Raw genomic sequence first — 19,118 nt, 5'->3', positions numbered from 1 at the left:
ATTTTAAATGATTAATTGCTAACTACTGTAAACCGATTTGATATGCTTGCATGAAAAGTCGTTATATAAAAAATATTTAATAAAATAAATAATATTACATCAAGATCACGTTGATGTAAGATGCTTCTTCCTTTAACTCTAACGTAACATTTCCTATCTTAATAAGTGGCGTTATTTCAGGAGCTCCTAGTCAGCTTATCAACATAATCATGTGTTATTTAAATTAAGCATCAAATCATTAGTAGCAAACCAATTTTTTTTTTTTCAAAACAACCTAACATTGTACCTGTTGGAATCTGACCACTAACATTGGAAGGAAGTAAAACTGATCATTATCTGCATGGATTCTAAAAGTTAGCCTGAAGTTTGACATTAACTTTGCTGAATGCTGCATATGAAAAAGAGCTACAGACAAAGCTGAGCCTTGGGGTACACAGCACTGTTTGCATGCCAAGCAGAACAATCTCAGTTCTGCCTAACCCTGTGAAATCTCCCCACTAAGTAGGAATGAAACCATTTCAATACAATACCATCTATACTGATGGCTTTCAAAAGTGCCAGTAAATGTGCATGACTAACTGTCCAATGCAGCAATGTCCAGTTGCACCACAATACCAGATTTTTTTCTTCTCTATATTATATCTTTAGGGGCCTTCATTTTCTGGTTTTATTTTTTATATTTTTCCCAGAGATTTATCAGGTTTATGTCAATAACAAAAAACAGGAAAAATGTGACTTATTTTTCTGTGTAATTATTGGAGTTTATTTTGGTAGATAGGAACCAGGGCACTAAAACAATATTAAACAGATTCTCCCACTCAGCGGCATTTCTGTCCCAAGCCCCATCCCTTGCCTAGCATGTCCCTTTCTCTCACCACACACCTAAACCTCTCCCTCTTCTCCCCAGCCTATTGCCGCAGCAGTCATCCTTATTACAGATGGCTCCGGGCTTCTCTCTCCTTCAGCACACTTACTGAGGCTCCCGTGCTCTGCAGCACTGCATTTCTGCTTTGGTGTGGGGCCAGGGAGCCTGCTGGGAAGTGCTTCTGGTGGACATGGCCCACTTCAAACGCAGCACTGGTGGCACCAAGCAGCAGGCACTTTGGCGGCTGGGAGGAGGGGAAAGCTGGACTTGAAAATACCACTTCAGCAACAATGGAGAGCCAGCACTTTCGTTGATGGGGGAGCAGGACTTGAAATACTGGCGGTGTGTTGACCTGCACTGGCTTCCAGCAGCTGCATCTGCAGCTCTGGAGCTGCTCTTTAACCATCCTAAAATTAGGATGAAAATCGGTTTAAACTGATTGTCATTTTTGGAGAAATCCAGGAGTTTATGGGTAAAAATGAGTTTAAACTGAACAGGAAGGCCCCTATATATCTTATTTAAAAAAGATATTTCTGTTCCATGATTTTTCTAAAATCATACTGATTTATCATCTAGAAGATTATTATCTCTAGATAATCTAACTGCTTTAATATCCATTTTTCAGTTATTTTGATCAACATGCAAAGATTTGAAATCGGCCAGTGGCCGGACAACAGTTGGAGAAACAGAAGAATCTTTTTGAACCAGCCTAATAATTGCTTGTTTCAGAGATTTTAGAGCTATCCCTCAGTTATGAAAGATTTATAAACTGAGCTAATTGTTCTACAGACACCTTGGGCAAACTCTTTATTATCCATAACTGACAAGGATGTAACACAAAATTTACTGTTTAGTCGAGATAAAGTAATCAATAAACTTCTCACATTTATGTAATAAAATTGATCCCATTTACTAGGAATTATCTGCGACTTCTAATGTGACATCATCTTGTATACTTGGTAATAAACGTTGTACTGACAACTTTTCCTTGAAAAAATCTTGCCATTGCTTTTACTACTAAGTCTCTCTTCGTTGATTAATTTAGCACAACTCAAAAGATGATTTACAACACTAATTCAAAGAGTTAAACCAGAAAAATAATATTTCTTGGCATTAACCACTTCTGTTTTCTAATAATCCAAGGCATTCGTATATAGAAAGTTACCACTTTCAAATTGAGTTTTTTGCAACACCTTTCAAATTTTCGCATCTTTCTCCTTAAAATACAACAATTATCTGAGGAGGAGGAATAGCCTAGTGGTTAGAGCAGTGGACTATGAACCAGGAGACCAGGGTTCAAGTCCTGCTGTTGCTCCTTGTGACCTTGGGCAAGTCGCTTTACCCTCCATTGCCTCAGGTATAAAAACTTACGGCTCGATACAGTAAGGCCGCGGTAAAAACAGTGCGGCAGTGTCAGGCGCACCCTTCCTCCCCGCACGCACAGTTCTCCTGACCTAACGCCTGATTCTCTCTTCTAATCGCATGCAAATGCATGCGGCGGCTGTGAAGCGATAGGGAAGGGTTATGCCCGCGCAACCCATTTTACTGTATAGGCGCTGTAACAGCGCCTATACAGTAACCTGGGTGCGCTGGTACCTGTCATTTGAAATGACATTTGAAATGACAGGCACCAGGAAGTGTAAAAAAGTGTAAAAAGTGTAAAAAACAAAAAACCTGTGTGTTATATAAAAAAATAAAAAGATTTTAAATACCTGTCGGAGGGCCGTGGGTCCAGGCGGCCGGTGGGCAGCCATCAGCGGCATCCGGTAGTCCCTTCTCCCGATTTCGCACGGGCGGGGGGGGCGGCAGCAGGATCCGGGAGCGGCGGGTAGGCAGCAGCGGGGTCTGGGGGGGCAGCGGCAGCGGGGTCCGGGGGGGCAGCGAGATCCGGGGAGCGAGTAGCGGCAGCGTGTTCGATCGGGCAGGCAGGTAGGTGGCAAAAAAAAGATGGCCGCCTGCACGGGAAAAGCGTGCAATTGGCCGCTGAAGACGTGACGTCACGACGTTTGGCGTCACGGGGTGTGACGTCACGTCTTCAGCGGCCAATTGCAGCTTTCCCCCGTGCAGGCGGCCATCTTTTTTTCCCACCTACCTGCCCGATCGAACACGCTGCCGCTACTCGCCCCCCGGATCTCGCTGCCACTGCCGCCCCTGGATCCTGCTGCCGCTGCCCCCCGGACCCCGCTGCTGCCTACCCACCGCTCCCGGATCCTGCTGTCGCCCCCCCCCGCTGCCGCTGCGGCCCCCCCGCTGCCGACCCGCCTGTGCGATTTTGGCGCTCATCCAGGCAGGGGGAGCCGGAGGTTGTTCGCCGTCGGCTCCCTCTGCCTGGATGAATGCCCATGCGAAATCGGGAGAAGGGACTACCGGATGCCGCTGATGGCTGCCCACCGGCCGCCTGGACCCACGGCCCTCCGACAGGTATTTAAAATTGTTTTATTTTTTTATATAACACACAGGTTTTTTGTTTTTTACACTTTTTACACTTTTTACACTTACCGTAGCAGGCCCGAGCCTTGCTACTTTTTCGTTTGGTTTTTTTTTGCTTTGGGAGGAGGGGACCGGACGGGGCTGCAGGAGACCGGACGGGACCAGGGCGGGTAAGCAATGTTTTTACACTACACTACACTACACTAACTCCTACTAGGGGGAGGCGGTAAACTAGCAGGTTAAGGCCGCGGCAGAACAGCGGGTTACGGAGGAGATAATATCAGCGCCCGTTACAGTATCGCAGGGGAATAGCTAATTCCTTCATTATACAGCTTTTTCATTCATTTACATGCTGGGTGCGGAAAGGGTTTAGGAAAGGGTTTAGGAAGCGCTAAGGACGCGTGAAACTGGAGACTGTATCGCTGGATGGCCTTACTCGTCTGTATTGTGCGCTCCCAGCACGTTACAGACGGGGAATCTTTAACTCAACGTTACTGTATCGACCTGTTAGATTGTAAGTCCTCTGGGGATAGAGAAATACCTACAGTACCTGAATGTAAACCGGTGTGATATCTCGATTAAGATCAAATGTCGTATATTAAAAAAAAAAAATCTGAATACCATGTCACACTTTTTACGTTAACCCTTTACCACTATTTTTGCCAGATCAGTCCTATTATAAACATTTTTAGGGTCACATTCTATTCTTCAGTCAGCTGATCCAAACATTCCATATTAATATTTTTCCCTGTTCCCCATAACTTAAAAAAAACAAAACAAAACATGTAAATCTATTGCTGCTATTGACAACCATGGTAACCGGTTTCCTATCACCTTCAATCATCATGTGTATCCTAATCCTTCTGGATCCTGGTACACATGGACCTTGTGTCTGGCCACTAAGGGTCACCATTGTGTGATGGTGATGGCTAGGACTCTTCCCCCGGGGGCTAAGTGGTTTGTTTACAGAAGCTGGGGTTATTAGCATAATGTTCTTTTGGTGGAAGTATCCCATTCTTCATATTGGATCAAAGTTCCAGTCTTCACAAGCTGAACAGACAGTTTTGAAGTTTATAGAACAATTTCTAGTCCGGAAGAAAAGAGAAAAATTCTAGAGACCTTTTGGAAGAAATATCTCTAGAATTTCTCAGTGTTTCTTGTGCCTCTTGTGAAGGAATATACAAGCCAGTGAACAGGCATTAATCAGTCATGGAACTCCTTTGTTGACACTACAGTCCTACACATTCAGTGTTTTATGAGGTGTCAAACTGTGCCTGTACTGCCCAATTCCTGGTCACAGCAGCCAACAAGGGCTAACAAAGAAGATCACTCTGTGGCTACCATAATTATAAGAACACATTACTGCCTTTGGTATGTTAATGAAGTACCATTGGATGTTTCTGTGGGAAGGAAAGTGATCTCACAATCACTTTTGTTATGTTAAAACCATGGGACATCAAAAGAAGAATGAGTGCAGACAATGCCATTTCCAGCCACAGGTTTGCTGTAAAAATGACATAAATCTGCTGTACCTAGAAACAACGTGATGGTGGTCTTTTCACTCTGACATGAGGCTCTGTTTTCAGAAGTACAAGGATTTCTCACACAAGGTAGTGAAGGTACCTGCTTGACCAGTGCCTTCATCATGCAATGGAGGAGTAGCCTAGTGGTTAGAGCAACGGGCTGAGAATTGGGGAAGCCAGGATTCAAATCCTGCTGCCACTCCTTGTGACCTTGGGCAAATCGCATCACCCTCCATTGCTTCCGGTACAAACTTTGATTGTAAGCTCGCTAGGGCAGGGACATACCTACTGTACCTGAATGTAATTTGCCTTGAACCACCAATGAACAGGTGTGAACTATAAATAAAAAAGAATCATGATTTGGAGTCCAACCAAGGTTGCCTATTTAAAGGAAAGTCACTGAGTTGCCTAAAGGATTTTGCTGCTATCCTTGGCTGTGTTAAGTGTAGCGCCCAAGCAACTTACAGCACTGGTGGAGACCAAGGTTAGTTTGTAGGGAAGAAGCTGAGCATGGAATCTCATACCCTTTAGATCCAGTGTTTTGTGTGTGTTTTTTTTTGCTGGATGCGTAATATGTGTTTTTGTTTCTCTGAGCTGAGCTGGATTTTGGAACTGAAGGCATTTGGTAAAAGCTTTTACTTGGTGAGTCTCAGAACAATAAAGGGAAGTTCAGCAGGGGTGCACACATAGCACAGTATTCCCTGAGGGGGGGGGGGGGGAGCGGTGGTGGGGAAGAAAATTCATGGTCAGGATTGTGATAACATTTTAAACTGCTATTGAAATTCTTTGAGGATTTACAAATGAGCTTGCTTACTTTCGTGTCTGAGCATTGATTTACATCTGCTTTAATAGATCTATAGAAGTTCAGTTCCATGACCCTAAATGCCTGTTGTGTATGTGTATGCCGGCAGTAGAGCTGTAGTAAGTAATATGGGGATAACAGAGCATGAATGTACTGCATTGTGTGCCATAGGAATGTTATCCCACGAGGCATGGGCAGAGGAGGAGGAGGGATCGAGCGGGTAAAGAGCTGACCTATAAGTCAGGCGGAGTCCAGCTTTGCACTTGCTGCTCTCTGCGGCCTTGGTTTAAGTCACCTTTATCTCCTTGTGCCTCAGTTTTCCAGAACCAATAATTAGGCTGTAAAGGAGATGAATCTTGTTTTTCTGTTCCCACAGGTTGCAACTTTGGCATTCTGCTTCAATCCATTTTATTTATTACACACGTTGCCGTTAAAATACTCAAAGCATGGTACAGTACTAAAATACATTATCAAACATTAACGGCGCTGGCCTGTTTATGGACAGCAGTGAGGGAAGGGAAATAACAAAAATATAGCGCATGATCAAATCATCCGGTAGTGAACCTACCTACCCCCTGGCTGCTGGAGTTCAGCTGGTTGCCACATACCTGTGTAAACTGGAAGGGATGAGAGAGAGGAAAACAAAATGGAGATGGCTTCTTCCATTGGGGCCGGTGTTATCTGGGCTGCCACTGTTGGCACAGGTTTCTATTCCTGCTTTGCTGCACATTTTTCTGGAGTAAGCTAACTCTGGTATGTAATAGGGGTTTGAACGCCTAAATAAAAAATACATGCTAAAACAGGTGTAGAAACCTGCGCTAAGATTAGCCCAGGTTCATGTAAAAGAAGGCATTAGGTATTCCTCAGCAAGGCAGGGAGGTGCATTACAGGGCAAACAGCTTGAGGCACATTTTCTTAATGCTGGAAATGTAACTCCTGAGCCAGAGCAGAGGTAAAACCTAACTCACATTTTGGTTTACATATTATACTATTGCTGTGCCCAGTACGCTAGTGTCCAGCTGCTTCTCCCACATCAATAGAATCAGTTTGGCCACCAGAAATGGGAGTTTACTCCACCTTAGACCCAGGGGTTTAATTTCCAGTGCTCTCGGGGCGGGCATCTACAGGTGAACAGTACACTAGCATTGTGCAGCTAACTTTGGTTTGCTGTTCAACTATAGATGCCCACCCCAAGGAGCTTACACGTTGTTTACTTAGCTGTTAAGTGCTCACGCCAAAGAGTAAATTCTTGCATGCAAGGCCCTTTCATTTAGCGCATATTTTAAACTCCCTGTCTGATTTGCATCCCATTAGTTTACTGCATCCCCCGGGGACCCCTGTTTTTAGCATGCATGTTAAATAAAACTTATGCAAAACTGTAACTGCAATCTTAGCACGGGTTTTATTACATCGGCCCCATTGACCCAGCTTATCCATATAAGTCGTCTGTCAGCAGAGCTGCTGCCTCCACCCCAGCTTAGAGGAGGACAGATTCAGTTGCAGCCTTCTGAAAGTAGCAGGGAGGAGCTGGCAGCTGTCTCCAGTCGCATATGCTGCTTCAGAAGATCATTCTTTTAGTCCAGTGCTGAATTATGTACCCACTTCTTGGCTATGAGGAAAGTGCTTAGTACGGTACATATGGTCTTTAATGTCTGTTACTAATTAAACACGATGAGTTAGGTTTATTTCAAAACTGTAATTAAACTTTCATAGATCTGAAGTACCCTTCATATGTCACCATTGCTTTTTTTGGCTTATCCTTTCTTAATGGATGGGAACATCACAGGTTAGTTAACATGGAAGCTGGGCCGAGAGAGGGTCTTTGACTCTTAGTAAAACCTAGAGTATGACAGTAGATGAGACTCCAGGCCTACCCCTTTTTCTCTGCCTACCGCAGTACCAGACACCCTCCTTGATCTCTGGCTTTCACCTCACTTTTTTGCCGCTGTGGATTCTTTGCTTGACCCATACTTTCCATATCAAAAAGACATAAAAAGGGCTTGAATTGGCACCAATTTGAAACTTCTGAACAGTATCCCCAATCGTCGGTTCTGTCAGACAGGTGCTAATGTAATCTCTAGCATTGCGTCCAGTGTATGCGCACACATTTTCCTGTGTAAAGGAAACAAGTAGAGAGAACGTGAATGGGCTTGGCTCTGGGAATGTTTTCCAACATAGATTTGTAGCAGGGGTGTGGGTATATGAGAAGGGAGTCAGGTGGGATTGTGTGCGCATGGATGGGTGGAGGGGTGTGTTTGGGGATGGATGTATGGGTTTAGTGTAGGAATGTGTGTGGGAGGGGGTTTGTGGCAGGGATATGTGCATATAGATAGTGTGAGGTGTGTGTTTTTGATTGGTATGTGGCTGTGTGTTTTCTTTTAGTAGGAAATGTGTGGGTGGGGGATTGTATGTGTGTGTAAGTTGTATGTGTGTGGGAGGTTATTTCTTCCAAAACTTGTCCAGTTTACCTCCGAGTTTAGCCGTAACTTCTTCTACTGGCAGCATGTTCCAGGACTTTACTTCTCTGGTCAACAAATTCATTCCTGTGAAGGCGGTGAAATCGGTTACCCTTTAATCTTCAAGAATGCCCTTTTGTTTTGTTTATAGCTGTTTCAGTGAAAACATTTTCTACAAGTTCCCTGTGTGTCCGTTTAAATATTTGTGTGGAGTACTAAGACCATGGCATCATTTTTCTGATGTCAGTTGTCCCTTTATTATCCTAATGGGCCCTTCTTTGCAATGCTGACTTTGTGCCAGGCCACCAGCCTGGAACCTTTCAGAACCACAGCGGATTGCTGAAATGAAAGGTAGAGACCACTGCCGGCCCCAGCCTAGTACCCTTTCTGGTTATTTATTTATTTTTAATTGCCACTGCTTTTTTTTTTTTTTTTTTTTACCTTTTCCACCAGTCCTTGTGCAGCACTGTCTAATCAGTGGTTCTTTTTCTTCCAGCCGTTCCCATTTCTGCGGTGAGCATGCTTGTCACGCAGCTGCTGATTTCAAGAGGTACGTTTTTAAATGTCGTTCAGTTGTTCTTAGTGAAGAGCTATTTTTACTTTGGTTGATAAAAGGGTTGCACTCGCTGAGTATGTTGCAGTCGCGCTACTGGGGTCAGTAAAATGAGTGGTCAATACTTGCTTACCACTGTGATGCAGTAGCAGAAATAGGCATTTTTTTTTTTTTTTTTAAATTAACATTTTTATTAAGGGCTGTAAAACAGTAATCAATAATCCACACATAGGATACATTACCAACATTTATTTGCTCGCTAACATGATTTCCTGAACCTTTACAGTATCCTCTACTGCCTGTTATACTCTACCCTGTTTTTATAGTAATAGTACCCCTCGTACCCGCCCCCATCCCTTCCCTTATATGTCCTATTATCCTTTTTTTTTTTTTTAGTTTGACAAGCCTGTCTCTGTGGAATGAAGAGTAGGCTAGGAGCCATTATTTCGTTTATTATACTACGCACCTATCAGGACATCCATGGTTGGTGTTAATTCCAGTTATATGCAAGTCTGGCGGCGATACTTAGACAATACTGACCATAGTTTGTAATACTTAGGCATATTATCTCGCCTTATAGCAGTTAACGTCTGCCTGGTACCGCCTCCTCCTTCAACCTAGCAGCCACCACCATCCGGGCTGCCGTTACCACCACCATCCGGGCTGCCGTTACCAGGAATGCAAAAAAAACATTGTCTCACATAACCAAGGCCCAGATACGGCATGCCTAGCAGCCAGATCTCCATATCCCAAGATCTCTTCTGCCAGCCCCTGACATTGTTTCCAAAAATATTGAATTGTGGGGCAACTCCACCACATATGTATGTATGTCCCCTTATTAAAGCATTGCCGCCAACACGAAGAAATAGGCAGATTTAAAGCAATAGTAATTGTTGATCATGCCGTGCTTCTCTTCCACTGAATATAATGGCCTGTAGCTCATCAAGGCTCCAACGCCTTCAAAATGATATCAGAAATAATAGGGGGTGGGGGAAAGAAACAACAGGCTAAAAAGAATAGTGTTAGTAAAATTATAAAAAAACATTAGGATGCCAAGCTCCTCCTCTCCGAAAATGTCACTGCCATCGTTGCTTTGATCCTATTTTGACCTGCAATGCTTGAGTATGCCATTGGCATTTCTTTTTTTTTTTTTTTGTTCGTCGCGGCAATTTTCCTCTTGCTCCTTTTGGGCTTCCAGCTGAATTGGAACTGGCCTTTACCAGGCTACGGTGGCATGAACTTTCTGTGTGGGTTTTTCCTCCTATTTTTATACTCTCAGACAAACTTGGCCCAGCCATCACAGTGAAAGGCCTTGACCAGGACCCACATACTGCAGCTCCCTCTGTTACGCAGCTAACATGGATCCTAAGTCTGGTTACTAGGTGTCACTTGAGCAGGGGTGGAGATTCCCTCCCTGTTCAGGGGCTGTGAACGCTGGCTCTCTGCGGTCCCAAGGGGGGAATCCAGATCTTCCGCGAGACAGCCACTGGGATGAGCCCAATTATCTTGTCATCTTCAATGCATTGTTTATTTTACATATCTAGTAGTTATGTAAAAATAATGGACATTTCAGATGTTAAGAAATCTTCACCTTGGGCAAATCTCTAGAAAACGAAGACGAACTCAAGTACGTTATTTATTGGTTTGCCTTTCTTGTCTTTTATACTTTTTTGAAAAATAAAAGCATGAATGATGATGATTAACACAACCCTAAGTGTGGCTGATGTGCTGACTTGCAGTCCTACTCAGCATTTTACATGATTATGAATAAATTGTAAATTGATTATATCTTTAGTGCTAGAACATGCAGTTCTGATATGGGGAGAATGTGAGACTGCAAATAAGACGTTACTGAATGGACTTCACTATAGAAATATATTGGCTACTAGTTATTGACTCACAGTTATTGGGAAATGGTTATTTGTTTCCTAGGTGGTGCAATTGGCACTGAAACATAACCAGGGTGGTGTTGCTTTTTATGATCTTTCAGGTTCTTAAAGAACTTAAAAATATTTAGGAGATTTAAATGTTCTTGATCTGACATGTATGAAGCAGAGTTGAGACCTTCCTGATTAGCATGGCTCTGAGCTGTCAAACAGCATCTGTTGTAGTGATCATCCTTTGGGTGCTAATGGTGGTGCTATCATTGTTCACATCCTTCCAGTAGCCTCTGTGAGAGCAGAGCTTGGCAGTCCTGTTATTTTGAGGCACTTGGCCCAGCTTTCAGTTCCTTGTGTAATATTAAGAAATATGCATATTAAAACTGTGACTCTTTTTTTTATTGTTAAAAGGATAGAAAGCACAGATAATCTGACAAGATGAATTTAAATCACATGTACGGGCAGGGCAGTAATTGAGCTCTTCAGTGAGCTCATACAACTACAGATGCAAAATACCTGTGGACCTGTGGACACCACAGTACAGAGGATTGCTTTACTTTGCACCTGCATTGAAGCAGTTGCAAATTAAGCACTCGAAAGTTTACAACGGGCATTTCAGAATGAAATCCCTCCAAGTACTTTCCTGTCCCTGCTTCAACCCTGCCCCTCAGCACCATCCACTTTTGGCATGACTAAAGGTATGTGCACTGTCAACCAGTATACATATTTTTAGCCACATTCACAGATGTCAGTAATCAAACCCTGTTTTTATATGGATAAACATGGGTAAGAACTTTTGATTACTGACCCCATAGTTTTGGGGTTCAAATTACATTTGCAGCGGCAGTGATTTTTAAATGTGGTCCTTGAAATTGCTGAGTAGGTATGTTTCTAGGATATCTAGCATGAGCATTCACAGGGGTGGAAAATTCCCGGGCACAATGGGAACCAGTGCGGCCTGAATCTGCTCCCTTCCCACACAGGAGAGAGCTAGAGACAAAAAGAAGACAAACAAAAAAAAAACTAACAAAGCAATAAAACAAAGGATAAAAACAAGAGTCACGAGATATGTTGAGCTTGGGCAGACACGTGCTCCTCCATATAAAACGGACTTTTGTATATAGATTCAGTGCGGCTGGAACTTGGATATTTGACATCTAAGCACTAAGTGAGTGGTGTCCTATAGAAATTGTTCACCAGAATGCCTGCACAGCTGGGAAAGAGAGAAAAACAGACCCTGGCTCTCCGAAACAAGATGGCCACTGCCAAAGAAAATGCAGTGCCACATGTATTCGATGAGGCAGCAGTAATGGAGCTTTCCTCAGCGGTAGTAGTGGCGTTGACTCAAACGCTAAATGAAAAAATAGACACACTCTCCTTGCTGATATTAAAAACTTGATTGGAGATTTTAATACTCAAATGGAAGTCATGGAAGGTTGGGTAGGAGGTGTGGAGCAAGATAGACTGGCTCTGACAATCCAACTTCACACTTTGGAAAAAGTGATTGCAGACCACAAAGAAAAATTAGTTGACCTACAAAAAAACAGATCATGATGCAATAATTTGAGGTTTGTACGTCTAGCAGAAGCAATCACTGACCAGGAGCTGAAAAGTATGTTGGAGGCAAGTCTGCTGACAGAGCTGGGCCTGCCTGAACTACAAGATAAGATGAGGATCGAGCGCGCACATCATCTTGGCAACAGGGTGTCTGGGCATAAGAAACCATGAGTTGTTAAAGCCCAGAATTTAATTATTCCCACTAAATGCTTCTGCTTCAGTCTTACCATAAAATAAAGAAATACACTACAAGAATTGGTGAGTATTGGTTTCTCAAGACTTCTCAAATTGAGTTTCAGCCAGACAGAAATAATTTGTCTCAATATGTTCCATGCTTGTTCAGAAACAAGTTCGTTTTGCACTGTTATACCCTGTTAAACCTCAAATTTGGTACTGTAATTCCATGCAGCTGTTTAACTCTTGCTGCTACTCAATCCTTTGTACAAGGTATACAGTCTGAAGACAAGTGAGAGGACTTAGTGTGATACCTGCAACAACTGGTGGATGTGTACAGCTTGTTATATTTGGCCCTTCTTATAGTGTTTTTGTTTTTAACGCCTCTACAGTGGTTTTGACATAGCAGGCTGCTTGAGTGGGTTTGGAATGTCTGCATGTGCCACTTCTGGCCAAGTCCGTGACTGGATTCCCTGAGCCCTATCCTCGCCCTAGTCTTTGCCTTGTTCCTGTCTAGGCAATGGGAAGGGTGATCTGTGGGCCACTGCTAGATGACTGCATGTTATCATTAGTCTTGCAGCACCTGTACTTAGAGCGGCAACTGTTTCAGCCACAGCAAATGCTATTTTATGTTGGGGTTTTAAAATAAGGAAGACATATTTTTTGACAAAACTATAGCATTTGCTCTTTCAGAAGAAACATGAACTAAGATTCTAGGGCAACAGGAAGTACTCAATGATCCTATTCCCATAGGAACAGTAAGTTTATATATTAGTATATTGGCAAGCAGAAACCCGCAAAAAATAATGGAAGTGATTTTTTTTTTTTTTTTGGTAAAATTCTACCTGTTCAGGCTTTTTGTGCTCTTTCGCCTCAAGGAGGGGAATCCAACTCGCATGATCACGATCCCTCTCCTCTTGTGGCCTGGGAGATGGCTCCCCTGGATGCACATTCACTCTCTCTCATATCTTGGGAACCAAGAAGAGGATTTCTGGAGCAGTGCTGATCGTATAACAGAAGAGTCTGAGTGCAAGCGACCATTTTTCCAACCGCCGCTGTAAAAACCACCAAACAGGCTTTTATTTTTGTTTTTATGCACTCCCTTCTTTCTTTACACAGTTTTTCTCATAGCTATGCATTTTATGCTTTTCAAGACACCTCAGCCATGTGTGTAGGGCAACAGGAAGTGCTCTGACAAAGCATCCACACAAAATTCTACTCTTGTTCGTAGATATTGAGGGGGTGATTTGAAAGCTATCTGTGGACTTTGTACCATTTTTTCGAAGAGAAAGTACATACTTTTTCTATGAAGCTTGCCTACAGACATTTTCACCTGCTTTTTGTGCAGGTACTTTTTTTTCATTGGAAAATAACATGCATAGAGTTGAAAGTAGAAATCTTCCCCGTGCTGATTTCCAATGCTGCCCAAGTACTCCCTAGGAGCGCCTTCCCTAAATACTGCGAAAAATCTACACGTTGTGGGAGCAGTGCATGCACTTCAGCCTTATTGAGGAAGGCTGATTGACGTGCGTAAGAAGTTTTGAAAATTGTTCTCTAACTTGTCAATTTTCTTTGACTGAATCACCAAAACGTTTGCTTGAAGAATCTTGAGATGATGCAATTTAACTGACCTACTCATAAAAGTTCATTTTACATGCCAATTACAGAAAATAAAGAGAGAAAATAAGTTCTGTTTCTCAAAAGAAGCTAGAAGGGCAAGGTGGGGATATGAACGCCCCCCTCCCCCAAGGTATGTTATAGTGAGGATTGTAACTGCCAGTACCAGATACAGGAGCATGTTGTGCCACCCCCTGCTCAGAGAGGTTGAGAGGTTGCATGCTCTGCTGGTTTCATCACAGAAACTTGGGAATGTGGGATTTTTTTCCCCAGAATGTTAGAAGAACAACTTCTTGATGTTTTGAAGAAACTGAGGCCTTCATCTTGTGTCTTTGACTTGTGTCCAACACCTTTATTACAGGTTTCCAGGGAGGGTCTGGTGGGAAGTCTTCAGCATTTGATTAGGGCATCTCTATGTGAGGGGCTTTTCCCTGATAAATATAAGTGAATATTGGTAAGGCCTCTTCTAATTTAAAAAAAAAGGCTTTCTTTGGATGTTGCTATCAAAGACAGCTAAAGATCTATTTCTAACTATGCCCTTGCAAGGAAAGTAATTGAAAAGGTTGTGGATGCCCAGTTGGTTGTTTTTTTTTGACTGTAGATCTTTGTTGGATAAGTTCCAGTCAGGATTTAGGGATTCTTTCGGTATAGAGTCTTTGTTACTTTGCCTCCTTGAAGATCTATTTCAAGAAATTAATAGGGCCAACATTATGATGGTAGTGTGTTTCGATTTGATTGCCTCTTCCGATATAGTCAACCACAGTATGTAGATTGACCATTTGAAGGAGAGAGGGCTGGGTGGAGAAGTCCTACAGGCGTTTTATTCCTTTCTCTAAGGACAGTCAAAATTTCTATGGACCAATTTTTGTCAGAAACCTGGAATCTGGTCTATGGTGTTCCACAGGGCTCTCTTCTGTCACCCTATTTTTTTCAATATCTATATGACTGTTTCATGAATTTCTTAGGGGGAAGACCTTAGGTATTACTTCTTTGCTAATTATGTCCAGATCTATCTGACTGCATCTAAGGAGATATCTGGAGATTTGGCTGCTTTGAATACAGGCTTAGAGGCAATCTCTATCTGGCTTAGAGAGCATAGATTGAAACAGTATGTGACAAAAACGGAGGTCCTGTGTATAGGCAAAACTCATATTGCTCCATAATTTAAGATCATGTTGAACAGAGCCAATTCCCATACACTAGATGTGACTGTCCTTAGAGAAAGGAATAAAATGCCTGTAGAACTTCTCCACCCAGCCCTCTCTCCTTCAAATGGTCAATCAACATACTGTGGTTGACTATATCGGAAGAGGCAATCAAATCGAAACACACTACCATCACAATGTTGGCCCTACCTCTCAATATGTACTCATGTTTCTTTAGTAATGAGGACCACTCTTGATTCTCTGGGCTGCATAGAGAGAGGAATATCGAGTAAGAAAAGGGAAGTGATTATTCCCTTGTACAGGTCCTTGGTGAGGCCTCACCTGGAGTACTGTGTTCAGTTCTGGAGACCGTACCTTCAAAAAGACAAAGACAAGATGGAGGCGGTACAGAGAAGGGCGACCAGGAAGGTGGAGGATCTTCATCGGATGACGTACGAGGAGAGATTGAAGAATCTAAATATGTACACCCTGGAGGAAAGGAGGAGCAGAGGTGATATGATACAGACTTTCAGATACTTGAAAGGTGTTAATGATCAAAAGACAACGACAAACCTTTTCCTAAGGAAAAAAATCAGCAGAACCAGGGGTCACGATTTGAAGCTCCAGGGAGGAAGATTCAGAACCAATGTCAGGAAGTATTTCTTCACGGAGAGGGTGGTGGATGCCTGGAATGCCCTTCCGGAGGATGTGGTGAAGACCAGAACTGTGAAGGACTTCAAAGGGGCGTGGGATAAACACTGTGGATCCATAAAGTCAAGAGGCTGCCAATGAAGAGTGGGTGACTCGCCAGAATGATGGCTACTGCCTGGAGTCAATACCCTTATTAAATAAACATACACAGGCTTGACTCCAACATCGCTCTAAGCTTCAACAGCAAGAGGAAATGTGGAAAAAAGGATTCACACTCACAAAGAGGGGAGTAGCTGGCTTGTTACGGCGGTTACTACCCCAAATCAAATAAGCCTGATACTTCACTTTCAATGCATATACAGCATAGTTCTCTGATTCAACGGCAGGGGAGAAGAAAAACTGATACTTCACACATCCAGCAGAGCTCTCTGCTTCAACGGCAGGGGAGAAGAAAAGAGGGTTTGCACTCACAAAGCGGGAGTAGCTGGCTTGTTACGGCGGTTACTACCCCAAACCAAATGGGCCTGATACTTCACTTTCGATGCACATCCAGCATGGCTCTCTGCTTCAACGGCATGGGAGAAGACTTATACGTCACGCATATCCAGCATAGCTCCCTGCTTCAACGGCAGGGGAGAAGAAAAAACAACCAATAAGGGCTAATAACATAGTCTGGGTAAAACAAATAAGCATGGGTGCAGCTTGCTTATTGCGGCGGCTACTACCCCAAACTAATCAAGCTAGATATTTCACTTGGATGCAGCTCCATCACTGCTCTCTACATTAAAGGTGGGGATGGAAGGGAAATAGAACCAAGAGCTAAGAGAAACAGATAAGTATGAGAGAAAATATGTATGAAGCTTGCTGGGCAGACTAGATGGGCCATTTGGTCTTCTTCTGCCGTCATTTCTATGTTTCTATGTTTCTATATAAATGATTTGTCAGTTATCCATTACCCATTCCTTGGTTCTTTCTGGGATTGATTATTGTAATTTGTGTGGGTCTTTTTTTGATGTTGACTTGGAAGTTGCAGTTATTACAAAATACTAACACAAATATTTTCTCAAATTTAATGGAGTTGCATTGGTTAACAATCACCTTTTAGTGCAAATTCAAAATGTACATTTTTTTATTTTAATTAAGCACAGTTTGACCCCAGTTTACTTGGCAGAAAATCTAGCTCCTTATGTCTAAGGGCAAAAGTTAGGATCTTCCCAAAGAGACCTCCTCTGCTTTCCTAAACACAGAGGTTCACTTGCAAGGACTGTGAACTAGTCATTACTGTTGCCATTCCATGTCTATGGAATTCTTTATCCTTAACTAATTGTTCACAAAGTGATGATTTAGTTTTTCATAAAAAGGTTAAGTCCTATCTGTTTCGCCAAGCATTTGACATAGTAGCATCTTTAATGGTTTTATTTAATTTTTGGGGTGTTATTTGCTGTCCTGTTATGGGGATTGTTTTTAGGCTTTGGGTTTTATATTATTGATACTGCTGATATATTTGGATTTTAGATTTCATTTTCTTGCTGCTGATATGATTTCTATGGCTATATTTTAAGATTACTTGTTATGTTGCTGCAGTCTATATATTCTGCTGTTAATCATTGTTTTGTTATGCTGTTTTAAATTGTAAAAGTTTTAATGTGCGAGAAATACATTTTTATTAATAATGTTGAATGACTTTGTATTTGTAATTTGTACATCGCACTGAGCAAGATATAATTAAAATAATCACAGTATTTCTCACCCAGTCTAATTGGAAAAGTGGCTTCAGTTAAATCTGTATCCTAAGGGGGAAACATTTCTTTTGGAATCCTTTTTCCGTATTGTACTGGAAACTCTGTCCAGTGGCCAGCTTCCATAAAAAAAAAAAAATAGGGCTGAACTATGGCTGTGCCATTTCTACAATAGATCGTAATGAAGTTCATATCCTCATACTCTGTTCTGGCTAAGAACTGGTCCCTGAGCCACCCATCATGCAGTGCAGATTATCAACACCCCACTTAAATCCTTCCTCTGACTTCATCCGCCTCTTTTCTTACTCTCACACCCTCTTTATGTCTGGCTTGATGTTTTCAGCATTTCCCCCAAATCCTTTCATGTTTCAAGGGAAATTGCTAAATCTTTTCTTCAGTCTTGTCTTTGGAGCCAAACCCTTCAAAATCTCCTGGATAACAGATCACCTGTGGCTTGCAAGCCTTCTTGGATACAGGTGTATGCAACTCCAGTCCTCGAGTGCCCCTTAGCATTCAGGTTTTCAAGATATTTACCTTCAATTCTCGACTCTGTGCTTTCCACCTGGCTGCCCCCTGTGTATGGAATAGACTTCCTGAGCTGGTGCGGCATGCTCCCTCTCTCACCCTGTTTAAATCCTATCTAAAAGTCCACCTTTTTGAGGCTGCTTTTAAATCTTAAGCCTGTTGGTTCATCTTCAGCCTCATTAACTAATTTTAATAATAGTCTGTTGACCTGTATGTTTGTCTTGATTAGTTTGTAAGCTCTATTGAGCAGGGAATGTCTCTTGTGTGTTGTTTGAACAGCACTGCGTATATCGAGTAGCACTTAGAAATGTTAAGTAATAATAATATCGCATATTCATTGGGATATCCTGAAAACTTGCTCGACCTGCAGCACTCAAGGACCAGAGTTGCCTACCTTTGTGATAGCTGTTAACCATGTCCAGTGAATGGCTCCCTGCCACTGTTTCATGCACCTGTCAGCTTTTGATTGTAAGGAGGCATAACTTATATTTTAAAAAGAGAGGAACACTAAACTTTTATATTGAAAATTAGAATGTCATATGTGTCATTTTTTATTTATGCTTTGCTGTGACTTTGTAACATCAATTTGATCATCTCTCCTTTTATCTTCAGGTACTCTCACCGCATCTGCTAGGTTTGGCTCTCTTCCAAAAGTTGCATGTAAGTTGACAACATAATTTAGATTTTCGCAGTTCAGTGGGTTTTGTTTTGTTTTTTTTTTAAATAAGCTTTTTATTTAATAAGGCATAGGATTACAGTTCAAATGAACAAAGAACTTAACATCAAACAATGTCAATACAGCACAGACAGCTATAATAGGAGGCATATAAACATTCAGCCCTTCATCTACGCCAATTCCAGTAGGACAACCAGATGGCATTGTAAACATTGCTTTTTTCCCTAAGGGAGTAAGTCATTTGTTCCAGAGTTGCAATATTAATCATTTTAATCTCTCAGCACTCCACAGTGGGTGTCTGCTTCCACATATGTGCTATAGCAAGATGGGCTGCATGGATTAAATGCTAATTTTCTTTAACCCCTCATGTTGACCCCCTTCTCCCCCCCCCCCCTCAAATCCAAGAATGCATATACCAAGGTCTCTAGGGGGAGTCTGGCCGCATGTTTGGCCAATGAGGTCCAGGATTTGTTCCCAAAAGTTGTTTATAGCAGCGTAACCCCCACCACATATGCAAATAGTCAC

General features: G+C 42.3%; 1 protein-coding gene across 2 annotated transcripts in view; it reads left to right on the top strand.

Moving 5' to 3' along the window:
• The window catches only part of OCIAD1 (OCIA domain containing 1), a 65,439-nt gene that overhangs the window by 16,097 nt on the left and 30,224 nt on the right, over nt 1-19,118 (top strand). Inside the window, exons 3-4 of one of the 2 annotated variants that reach the window (XM_029587933.1) lie at nt 8,573-8,626; nt 18,530-18,577. In XM_029587933.1, coding sequence (XP_029443793.1) covers nt 8,573-8,626; nt 18,530-18,577 — 102 coding nt within the window. The remainder of the gene's footprint in view (nt 1-8,572; nt 8,627-18,529; nt 18,578-19,118) is intronic. The other variant, XM_029587942.1, reaches the window with a different exon arrangement.

Source organism: Rhinatrema bivittatum, chromosome 1 (genome assembly GCF_901001135.1).
Source record: "Rhinatrema bivittatum chromosome 1, aRhiBiv1.1, whole genome shotgun sequence".
NCBI classification, from domain to species: domain Eukaryota; kingdom Metazoa; phylum Chordata; class Amphibia; order Gymnophiona; family Rhinatrematidae; genus Rhinatrema; species Rhinatrema bivittatum.
Note: the sequence above shows the minus strand (reverse complement) of the source record. Positions and strands in the feature narration are given on the sequence as shown.